Source organism: Bombina bombina, chromosome 2 (genome assembly GCF_027579735.1).
Source record: "Bombina bombina isolate aBomBom1 chromosome 2, aBomBom1.pri, whole genome shotgun sequence".
In the NCBI taxonomy this organism is placed as follows: Eukaryota; Metazoa; Chordata; class Amphibia; order Anura; family Bombinatoridae; genus Bombina; species Bombina bombina.
In genome coordinates, this window is record NC_069500.1 from 1,440,381,086 (window position 1) to 1,440,393,595 (window position 12,510).

General features: G+C 37.1%; 1 protein-coding gene across 1 annotated transcript in view; it reads left to right on the forward strand.

The window, feature by feature from the left end:
* The window catches only part of LOC128650448 (glycosyltransferase family 92 protein F13G3.3-like), a 201,871-nt gene extending 190,657 nt beyond the window's left edge, over window positions 1-11,214 (forward strand). Inside the window, exon 2 of the mRNA XM_053704392.1 lies at window positions 8,276-11,214. Within this exon, the coding sequence (XP_053560367.1) occupies window positions 8,297-9,568 (1,272 nt within the window). The 5' untranslated portion in view covers window positions 8,276-8,296 and the 3' untranslated portion in view covers window positions 9,569-11,214. The remainder of the gene's footprint in view (window positions 1-8,275) is intronic.
* Window positions 11,215-12,510: the final 1,296 nt, after the last annotated feature.

A 12,510-nucleotide genomic window follows, 5' to 3' on the forward strand; every position in this document is an offset into this window, starting at 1 on the left:
CCCAAAATAATAAAATTCATAACCCTACACTAAATTACAAATAGCCCTTAAAAGGGCCTTTTGCGGGGCATTGCCCCAAAGTAATCAGCTCTTTTACCAGCCCTTAAAAGGGCTTTTTGCGGGGCATTGCCCCAAAGTAATCAGCTCTTTTACCTGTAAAAAAAGAAATACAATACCCCCCCAACATTACAACCCACCACCCACACACCCCTACTATAAAACCCACCCGATCCCCACTTAAAGGGCCATGATACCCAAATGTTTAAACACTTGAAAGTGATACAGCATAGCTGTAAAAAGCTGACTAGAAAATATCTCCTGAACATCTCTATGTAAAAAAGAAAGATTTTACCTCAAAAGTTCCTCAGTAGCCACCTCCCATTGTAAAGGATTTCTAAGCAGCATTTTAGTATGTATGTCCTAGGACAGCTGAAGGGATGAGCCTCGTGCACTCTCATATTATTTCACCAATCAGGTAAAGGAAGCTTACTATGAAATCTCATGAGAGTTAAGTCAAATCTCATGAGATCACGGTAAGAGTTCATGACCTCAGCACTGCTGATGCTGATTGGCTGCTGTTCATTTCTTCATTTTTTTATATTTTTACCTGCAGCTGGGAGCAGCTGAGTATAACTTTTTACACAGAACTTTCTCTGCTGAGCTGAGGAGATTGTGAGGTAAAATATCTTCCTTTTTTACATAGAGATGCTCAGGTGATATTTTCCTGTCAGCTTTTTACAGTTATACTGCATTAGTTTCAAGTGATTTAGCATATGAGTATTATGTCCCTTTAAAAAAAACTAACACTACCCCATTGAAGATCACCCTACCTTGAGCCGTCTTCACCCAGCCAGGCACCAGTGGTCATCCGATGGGGCAGAAGAGGACATCCGGACCGGCAGAAGTCTTCATCCTATCCGGGCAGAAGAGGGCATCTGGACTGGCAGACGTCTTCATCCAAGCGGAATCTTCTATCTTCATCCATCCGACGAGGAACAGCTCCATCTTGAAGACCTCTGACGCGGAACATCCTTCTAGGCCGACGACTACCCGATGAATGGCTGGTCCTTTAAATGACATCATCCAAGATGGCGTCCCTCGAATTCCGATTGGCTGATAGGATTCTATCAGCCAATCGGAATTAAGGTAGGAAAAATCCGATTGGTTGATTTAATCAGCCAATCGGATTTAAATTCAATCCGATTGGCTGATTGGATCAGCCAATAGAATGCGAGGTCAATTCTATTGGCTGATCCAATCAGCCCATCGGATTGAACTTCAATCTGATTGGCTGATTAAATCAACCAATCAGATTTTTCCTACCTTAATTCCGATTGGCTGATAGAATCCTATCAGCCAATCAGAATTCAAGGGACGCCATCTTGGATGACGTCATTTAAAGGACCAGCCATTCGTCGGGTAGTCGTCGGCCTAGAAGGATGTTCTTTGCTGGAGGTCTTCAAGATGGAGCGGTTCCTTGTCGGATGGATGAAGATAGAAGATGCTGCTTGGATGAAGATGTCTGCCGGTCCGGATGTCCTCTTCTGCCCGGATAGGATGAAGTCTTCTGCTGGTCCGGATGTCCTCTTATGCAGCATCTGATGACCACTGGTGCCCAGCTGGGTGAAGACGGCTCAAGGTAGGGTGATCTTCAATGGGGTAGTGTTAGTTTTTTTTAAGGGGGGATCAGGTGGGTTTTAGAGTACGGGTGTGTGGGTGGTGGGTTGTAATGTTGGGGGGGGTATTGTATTTCTTTTTTTACAGGTAAAAGAGCTGATTACTTTGGGGCAATGCCCCGCAAAAAGCCCTTTTAAGGGCTGGTAAAAGAGCTGATTACTTTGGGGCAATGCCCCGCAAAAGGCCCTTTTAAGGGCTATTTGTAATTTAGTGTAGGGTAGGGAATTTTATTATTTTGGGGTGCTTTTTTATTTTATTAGGGGGATTAGATTAGGTGTAATTAGTTTAAAATATTGTAATTTCTTTTTTATTTTCTGTAATTTAGTGTTTGTTTTTTTCGTAATTTAGTTTATTTAATTTAATTGTATTTAATTGTAGGTAGTTTAGGTAATTAACTTAATTATAGAGTAGTGTTAGGTGTAATTGTAACTTAGGTTAGGTTTTATTTTACAGGTACTTTTGTATTTATTGTAGCTAGGTAGTTATTAAATAGTTAATAACTATTTAATAACTATTGTGCCTAGTTAAAATAAATACAAAGTTGCCTGTAAAATAAAAATAAATCCTAAAATAGCTACAATGTAATTATTAGTTATATAGTAGCTATATTATTTATTTTATAGGAAAGTATTTAGTTTTAAATAGGAATAATTTATTTAATTATAGTAATTTTATTTAGATTTATTAAAAATAGATTTAAGTTAGGGGGGTGTTAGGGTTAGGGTTAGACTTAGGTTTAGGGGTTAATACATTTAATATAGTAGCAGCGACATCGCCGCCACCTACATTATACTTATTAACCCCTAATCTGCTGCCCCCGACATCGCCGACGCCTACATTACAGTTATTAACCCCTAATCTGCTGCCCCTAACATCACCACCACCTACCTACACTTATTAACCCCTAATCTGCCGTCCCCAACATCGCCGCTACCTACATACACTTATTAACTCCTAATATGCTGCCCCAATGTCGCCACTGCCTACCTACACTTATTAACCCCTAATCTGCCGCCTCCAATGTCGCCGCCACCTACCTACACTTATTAACCCCTAATCTGCCGCCCCCACCATTGCCGCCACTATACTAAAGTTATTAACCTCTAAACCTAACCCTAACACTAACACCCCTAACTTTAACATAATTAAAATAAATCTAAATAAAAATTACAATTAATACCTAAATAATTCCTATTTGAAACTAAATACTTACCTATAAAATAAAACCTAAGCTAGCTACAACCTAACTAATAGTAGCATTGTAGCTATCTTAGGTTTTATTTTTATTTTACAGGCAAGTTTGTATTTATTTTAACTAGTTAGATTAGTTAAAATAAATTACATTAATTAAATATAAATTACAAAAAAAACAAACACTAAATTACACAAAATAAAAAATAAATGATCAAATATTTAAACTAATTACACCTACTCTAATAGCTTTATCAAAATAACCCCCCCAAAAAAAACAAAAAAAACCCCTAGCCTACACTAAACTGCCAATAGCCCTAAAAAGGGCCTTTTGCGGGGCATTGCCCAAAAGAAATCAGCTCTTTTACCTGTAAAAAAAAATACAAACAACCCCCAACAGTAAAACCCACCACCCACACAACCAAACCCCCCAAATAAAAAGCTAACTAAAAAACCTAAGCTCCCCATTGCCCTGAAAAGGGCATTTGGATGGGCATTGCCCATAAAAGGGCATTTAGCTCTTTTTCAGCCAAAACCCTAAGCTAAAAATAAAACCCACCCAATAAACCCTAACGCTAACCCCCGAAGATCCACTTACAGTTTTTGAAGCTTAGCTGTGAAATAAAAATAAAACATAAGATAGATACAATGTAACTATTAGTTATATTGTAGTTAGCTTAGGGTTTATTTTATAGGTATTTAGTTTTAAATAGGAATTATTTAGTTCATGATTGTAATTTTTATTTATTAATTATATTAAAGTTAGTGGGTGTTAGGGTTAGGCTTAGGGGTTAATAATATTTAACTAGTGTTTAGGATGCGGGAGTACGGCGGTTTAGAGGTAAATATGTATTATAGTGGCGGCAATTTCGGGAGCGGCAGATTAGGGGTTAATAAATTTATTTTAGTATTTGTGATGCGGGAGGGCCTCAGTTTAGGGGTTAATAGGTAGTTTATGGGTGTTAGTGTACTTTGTAACACTTAAGTTATGAGTTTTATGGTACAGATTTGTAACATAAAACCCATAACTACTGACTTTCAGTTTACGGTATGGATCTTGTAGGTATAGGCTGTACCGCTCACTTTTTGGGAGACAGGCAAACTCGTAATACTGGTGTTATGGAAGTCCCATTGAAAAAGGACTTTTTGAAAGCTGCTGTAGTTACGTTGCGTTACGGCCAAAAAGGTGTGCGGTACAGATATACCTGTAAGACTCGTAATACCAGCGGTAGTGAAAAAGAGCCTTAACGCTGAAAGTTTGTTAGCACATGCAGTGATCTACAATAGACAGTGTTGCATTTTTCACATTGCTACAAAGTAGCCCTTAGGCACTCTTTTTCTTTCCTTTTTATCTATGTTACTTTTTTATATACAAGTAGCTATATTGTTTTGACATTTATTTCACAAACCACTTATTTCTAGCACACTGTGCACGATCGCACGCAAGCCTTTATGATTTATTTCTCTATTGTTTAATTCTTAACGGCTAGATTTAGAGTTTTGTCGGTAACGACCCACGTAGCTAACGCTGGCTTTTTTTCCCCCCGCACCTTTTAAATACCGCTGGCATTTAGAGTTCACAGAATGGCTGCTTTAGGCTCCAAAAAGGTAGCGTAGAGCATATTTACCGCCACTACAACTCTCAATACCAGCGGTGCTTACGGACGCGGCCAGCTTCAAAAACGTGCTCGTGCACGATTCCCCCATAGGAAACAATGGGACAGTTTGAGCTGAAAAAAAACCTAACACCTGCAAAAAAGCAGCGTTCAGCTCCTAACGCAGCCCCATTGTTTCCTATGGGGAAACACTTCCTATGTCTGCACCTAACACCCTAACATGTACCCCGAGTCTAAAAACCCCTAACCTTACACTTATAAACCCCTAATCTGCCGACCCCGCTATCGCTGACCCCTGCATATTTTTTTTAACCCCTAATCTGCCGCTCCGTACACCGCCGCAACCTACATTATCCCTATGTACCCCTAATCTGCTGCCCCTAACACCGCCGACCCCTATATTATATTTATTAACCCCTAATCTGCCCCCCACAACGTCGCCGCCAGCTACCTACAATAATTAACCCCTAATCTGCCGACCGGACCTCACCGCTACTATAATAAATGTATTAACCCCTAATCCGCCTCACTAACCCTATAATAAATAGTATTAACCCCTAATCTGCCCTCCCTAACATCGCTGACACCTAACTTCAAGTATTAACCCCTAATCTGCCGACCAGACCTCATTGCTACTCTAATAAATGTATTAACCCCTAAAGCTAAGTCTAACCCTAACATTAACACCCCCCTAAATTAAATATAATTTAAATCTAACAAAATAAATTAACTCTTATTAAATAAATTATTCCTATTTAAAGCTAAATACTTACCTGCAAAATAAACCCTAATATAGCTACAATATAAATTATAATTATATTGTAGCAATTTTAGGATTAATATTTATTTTACAGGCAACTTTGTAATTATTTTAACTAGGTACAATAGCTATTAAATAGTTAATAACTATTTAATAGTTACCTAGTTAAAATAATTACAAAATTACCTGTAAAATAAATCCTAACCTAAGTTACAATTAAACCTAACACTACACTATCAATAAATTAATTAAATAAAATACCTACAATTAAATCTAACACTACACTATCAATAAATTAATTACATGAAATACCTACAAATAAATACAATTAAATAAACTAACTAAAGTACAAAAAATAAAAAAAGCTAAGTTACAAAAAATAAAAAAATTAATTACAAACATAATAAAAATATTACAACCATTTTAAGCTAATTACACCTACTCTAAGCCCCCTAATAAAATAACAAAGCCCCCCAAAATAAAAAAAATGCCCTACCCTATTCTAAAATTAAAATAGAAAAGCTCTTTTACCTTACCAGCCCTTAAAAGGGCCTTTTGCGGGGCATGCCCCAAAGAATTCAGCTCTTTTGCCTGGAAAAAAAACACAAACCCCCCCAACATTACAACCCACCACCCACACACCCCTAATCTAACCCAAACCCCCCTTAAATAAACCTAACACTAAGCCCCTGAAGATCTTCCTAGCTTATCTTCACCACACCGGGTATCACCGATCCGTCCAGGCTCCGAAATCTTCATCCAAGCCCAAGCGGGGGCTGGAGATCCATCATCCGGCTGAAGTCTTCTATCAAGCGGCAAGAAGAAGTCCAGAAGAGGCTCCAAAGTCTTCATCCTATCTGGGCAGAAGAGGAGATCCGGACTTCCATCTTCATCCAAGCGGCATCTTCTATCTTCATCCGATGACGAGCGGCTCCATCTTCAAGACCTCCGGCGCGGATCCATCCTCTTCTTCCGATGTCCTAAGTCCGAATGAAGGTTCCTTTAAATGACGTCATCCAAGATGGCGTCCCTCGAATTCCGATTGGCTGATAGGATTCTATCAGCCAATCGTAATTAAGGTAGGAAAAATCTTCAAGTTCAATCCGATTGGCTGATCCAATCAGCCAATCAGATTGAGCTCACATTCTATTGGCTGATCGGAACAGCCAATAGAATGCGAGCTCAATCTGATTGGCTGATTCAATCAGCCAATCAGATTTTCCCTACCTTAATTCCGATTGGCTGATAGAATCTTGGATGACGTCATTTAAAGGAACCTTCATTCGGACTTAGGACGTCGGAAGAAGAGGATACAAAGTTGCCTGTAAAATAAATATAAATCCTAAAATAGCTACAATATAATTATTCGTTATATTGTAGCTATATTAGGGTTTATTTTACAGGTAAGTATTTAGCTTTAAATAGGAATAATTTATTTAATAAGAGTTAATTTATTTCGTTAGATTTAAATTATATTTAACTTAGGGGGGTGTTAGTGTTAGGGTTAGACTTAGCTTTAGGGGTTAATAAATTTATTATAGTAGCGGTGAGGTCCGGTCGGCAGATTAGGGGTTAATACTTGAAGTTAGGTGTCGGCGATGTTAGGGAGGGCAGATTAGGGGTTAATACTATTTATTATAGGGTTATTGAGGCGGGAGTGAGGCGGATTAGGGGTTAATAACTTTATTATAGTAGCGGTGAGGTCCGGTCGGCAGATTAGGGTTTAATAATTGTAGGTAAGGTAGCAGCGACGTTGGGGGCGGCAGATTAGGGGTTAATAAATATAATATAGGGGTCGGCGGTGTTAGGGGCAGCAGATTAGGGGTACATAGGGATAACGTAGGTGGCGGCGGTGTGCGGTCGGCACATTAGGGGTTAAAAAAAATTATTAGAGTGGCGGCGATGTGGGGGGACCTCGGTTTAGGGGTACATAGGTAGTTTATGGGTGTTAGTGTACTTTAGAGCACAGTAGTTAAGAGCTTTATGAACCGGCGTTAGCCCAGAAAGCTCTTAACTCCTGGCTTTTTTCTGCGGCTGGAGTTTTGTCGTTAGATTTCTAACGCTCACTTCAGCCAAGACTCTAAATACCGGCGTTAGAAAGATCCCATTGAAAAGATAGGATACGCAAATGGCGTAGGGGGATCTGCGGTATGGAAAAGTCGCGGCTGCAAAGTGAGCGTTAGACCCTTACCTACAAGACTCTAAATACCAGCGGTAGCCCAAAACCAGCATTAGGAGCCTCTAACGCTGGTTTTGACGGCTAACGCCAAACTCTAAATCTAGGCGTAAGTTTCTCAAGCACGTGTTCTTGCTTATAATTGAATATAACTGTTATAATTTGCGTATCCTGTAACTGAACATGGTCAGACATATTGCCAGGTACTGTATGCATGTTCTATATAAAGTTACACTTGCATATATAATACATTTCTATGCCGCACTTTAGCCACTCTTCTTATGAATACGACGCTCCTACTTTGCACTTTGTATATTTATATTGGGAACGATTGTGTTGGGCTATCATTCACCTCCAGTGAGCTTGTGCGGTTTTGACACGAGGCACAGAAAACTATAAGTTTTTGTCTATATTCTGCAAGTGATACTGTAAGTTCAGCTTTTTGTGCACATCTGGTTATCATGTGAGCGATAGATTTTTATCTTCAACTCATAATACAAGTGCAACCTGACATGCACAAAAAGTTTACTTGTAGTGCAGTTAACGCTCGAGCAGAAGTGTTAAATAACACTCCACTTGTTATCTGGCCATGACATTTTTTAATGTTGGATCCGAAAGATTTAGGCCAAACTGAATTTTTCACCAGTGCACAACTCTAATATATAATACTTTTTAACTGAATTTGTCTATTTCAGTTTAAAAATTAAATAATAAACTCTTGACCAAGGTTTTGGGGATTTTTTTTAAGGATACAGCACTAGGATTATCAAAGTCAGTAAAATTATATTATATTCTAAAATTGTTTTCTTTGGAATTTCTTTTTCTGTAAAATAACACTTTCTTTCCTTTTTACAGCTTTGATCATCTGTTGGAAGCATGTTGTCTACTCTGAAGTTCACAATCTTCCTGTGCTGTTTAGTGATTTGTATTGTTTTAACTCTTTCATTCTACCTACATCACCAACAAACTAAACAGAATGTAACTCGAAGAGATAATGTTGATATTAGCAACAAGTCGATAACAGCACTTGGAGATAACAAGACCTACATCATATCTGCATATTATGACTCTCGAAGAACTGAATCAGTGCGAATACTTGCAATAATCCATGAATCGGTGAAGGAGCTTTATTGCAGGTTTCATTGCACAAACAAGGATAATATTCTTGTTGTGGCACAAATAGACCTTCATATTGAAAGATACGGATTTCCATATGGTACAGCAGATCTTCTGTGTGAGGAGCTTCCTAACTGTGTTTATGAGTTTGTGTCTGTTCATTGGTCCAAAACAGAAATGACTAACTATGTTCCTAGGTTTGAGGTAAAAAACCGTGATGTTGGACCATTCTCTGCAAACTTTACCGTCTGTATATCTGCGCTTTATGGAGAGTATAATAATGTATTACAGATGATTCAGAGCTTTGAGATGTATAAACTACTTGGAGCAAACCGAGTAACAATTTATAAGAACGGATGTCATGAGAATGTTGAGAAGGTCTTACAATATTATGTTAAGGAAGGATTCCTAGATGTTGTAACGTGGCCAATAGACAGATACCTGCGGACGTCTGCTATGTGGAATTACTCCTCTGATCCAAACAGTCAAATTAGTTATTATGGTCAAGCTGCAGCACTAAATGATTGTATATATAGAAACATGTTTAAAAGTAAGTTTATTCTTCTAAATGACATTGATGAAATTATTCTTCCAACAAGTCATCGTGACTGGAATTTACTACTGTTAAGTCTTCAGAAAAATCATCCAAATACCAGTGTCTTCCGTTTCAGCAATCATGTTTTTCCAGCACATATTAATGGCACTATTGACAACAAGTGGAATAATGTTCCTGGGGTGAATATGTTTCTTCACAACTATAGAGAACCTGTAAACCTCAAAGCTTTTGATAAGCAGAAAATGATAATAAACCCAAGGAAGATGTTTCAGACCTCAATTCACAGAGCTTTGAAGTATGTTGGAAAATCTACAGATTTTAACAGTGAAGTTGGAATTCTTTTTCATTGCAGAAAAACAGAACGACCAGAACTTGCCCCAGAGTCTCTTATTGAAGACAACATTCTCTGGAGATACCGTGCACTCATGGTGGAGAAGGTGGATGGTGTCATTAATAATATTCACTTAAACAAATAAGATATATATAGTTACAGTGTGACCGGAACTTGCCCCAGAGTCTCTTATTGAAGACAATATTCTCTGGAGATACATGCACTCATGGTGGAGAAGGTAGATGGTGTCATTAAAAAAAAACTCACTTAAACACATGAGATCTATATAGTTACAGTGTGACCGGAACTTGCCCCAGAGTCTCTTATTGAAGACAACATTCTCTGGAGATACTGTGCGCTCATGGTGGAGAAGGTATATAGTGTCATTAATAATATTCACTTAAACACATGATATCTATATAGTTACATTATGACCAAAACTTGCCCAAGAGTCTCTTCTTGAAGAAAACATTCTCTTGAGATGCCGTGCGCTCATGGTGGAGAAGGTAGATGGTGTCATTAATAATATTCACTTAAACACATGATATCTATATAGTTTCAGTCTGACCAGAGTTTTCCCCAGAGTCTCTTCTTGAAGACAACATTCTCTGGAGATACCGTGCGCTCATAGTGGAGAAGGTAGACAGTGTAATTAATAATATTCACTTAAACACATGAGTGCTATATAGTTTTAGTCTATTGATTTAAAATGTTAACATCATACATGGAAAATAACAGCAGCTGCACCTAAAAACAATCTTGTCTCATCACTAAGGACAACTCAGTACATTGATTTTGTTATTTAATATTCTCCTCTTAACCAGAAATGATCATATGGCTTTACATTATAAGAAATCCAGTTGCATAGGTACATACTGTTCCCCATCTGTGTTTACTGGTATTGTTCATAAAAAAGAAGCCGCTCTGTACAAGAAGTTGAGCACTATCTATCAGTTGCCGATGAGATGTTTTCCATTTTGATTTTTTATAAGCCCTATATTTTACATGTGCCAGTCCTGTTTCTACTGAGTACAATCATATTTTCAGAGCTATTTTTCACTTATCAAATTCTGCAAAGTATTATTATCAACATGTAATCCATGCTCCATATACAGTACTAATATTCCTTTTTGCTACATCTTGTCTCCACAAAAAACTATATTATTCATGTACTACTTCCCCTCACCACCTGAAACATTTATTAGCCCATCTCTTTTATGTTCACCTCACATTTTCCTAAACTCCCTCTCACCTCTCTGTGCCACATTGACACTCTCAAAACTGCAAATCTGTATCTCATCTTATGTCACTCATTGTCTTTAAGATCCAAGGAACTGAAACAGAGACTTAAGTCAAAGGATACACTTGTAAGTGATTAAGAAGGCTTACCATCGAGCAGTACACACTAATAGACAGAGCCTACTGATACCAAAAAAGAAAACAGATACTTTTGACAACAAAGTGAGATTTGTCACAACATACAATGGTAGACATAAAGAGATTATGATCTGTGAAGAACGGTGGGAAGGTGCACACTTGACGATACTCTGATATCGAATTGTACTATGGATTTTTCTGTCACACTCTGATCAGACTGGAGCCTGTTAACTTGGAACATTATCAAATTTTGAGTTCTAAGACACTCATCTAAAAAGAGACACTTAATAAGACATTTACTGTTCTCTCCTAATAGGAGTGTTTTTTTGTTTTTGTTTTTTTTAAAGGTTTTAAATATTTTATTAAAGATAATAAAATTGCAATACAAAATCTGAATAAACTTTTCCAATAACAGAACAGTAGCACGTATATATAAACAAAAGTAGGTCACTCGAAACCCATAAGGCATACAATAAACAACAAAATTACTTGGTAGGCCGTGGTGTATTTTACCCGTCATAATCTAGTGTCCAACCTGTCCCTCAAGCTAACAAGGTGTAAGTAACTGTAGTGGTTCCACCTAATTCACTTATAAGGTCTTAAAGCACAGTTATATTGAAATATGATTTCCAAGCACTGAACTTGAAATATTATATCAGTGAAACAGGTCTCATTTCTTACAAAGAAAGTTTCTGAGTACAATAAAGAAATGGTACTTGAGAGGATAACATTGTTTAAAAATAAATTTTTATTATACAGAAAAATCAGCTTACAGAAGTAATATAAAATTAAATTCATTTAAATCCAAAGTACACACAGAGTTAAAAGACTATCAGTTAAACTTGATTTCTATAACAATTGTTTACATACCACTTGAAATGACTTCTTTGCAACCAAATCTTATCCTTAGAGATGCTCTATAATATCCTGTCAGAGTCACCTGCCTCATGTTTACAACAAGGTGTATTTATAGTTTTTTATTTGGATGACGTCATCATTTATTGTTTTCTTTTTATATGTATTTTTAGCATCATTTTAACATCAACAAAACTTGTCTAGCTTTTTCTATCTTCAACAGTTTTGTACATCAACAATGTGGCCTTGAAAATCTGTTATACAAGAGTTTAGACATACGCACTTGTAATTATTGCAATGAGCATCCATTTTAGGATTTTATAATACAAGGTTAAACAATCCTCCATTTTAGTTTCAGTACAGAAAATCATATAACATCATTTGTTACTGTTTTAATTCTGTTTTAATTCCACTAAACATAGTTATAAATATTATATACAGGCAGTCCCCGGGTTACGTACAAGATAGGGACTTTAGGTTTGTTCTTAAGTTGAATTTGTATGTAAGTTGGAACAGGCACTTTTTTTAGGTGAAACTCTAGCCAAACATTTTTTTTTGTTTTGGATAGCATAGGATAAAGTTTGTTTTGCTATCTGAGCCCCTGTTCAGAAAATTTCACATCACTTTCTGTCCTTGTGACAATTGGATTTTCAGTATTTTGGATTATCCTGGAAAGAAGGATTGTCGATAAAGCTCTATTTTCTCTGTATGTAAGTACGAGTTGTACTTAAGTCGGATGTCTGTAACCCGAGGACTGCCTGTATTGTAAAAGAACTTTATTAAAACATATATTTGAATATTGCAGGATAAGCATATGAAAGATTTATATTCATCCTTTATAAATATGATATAGAT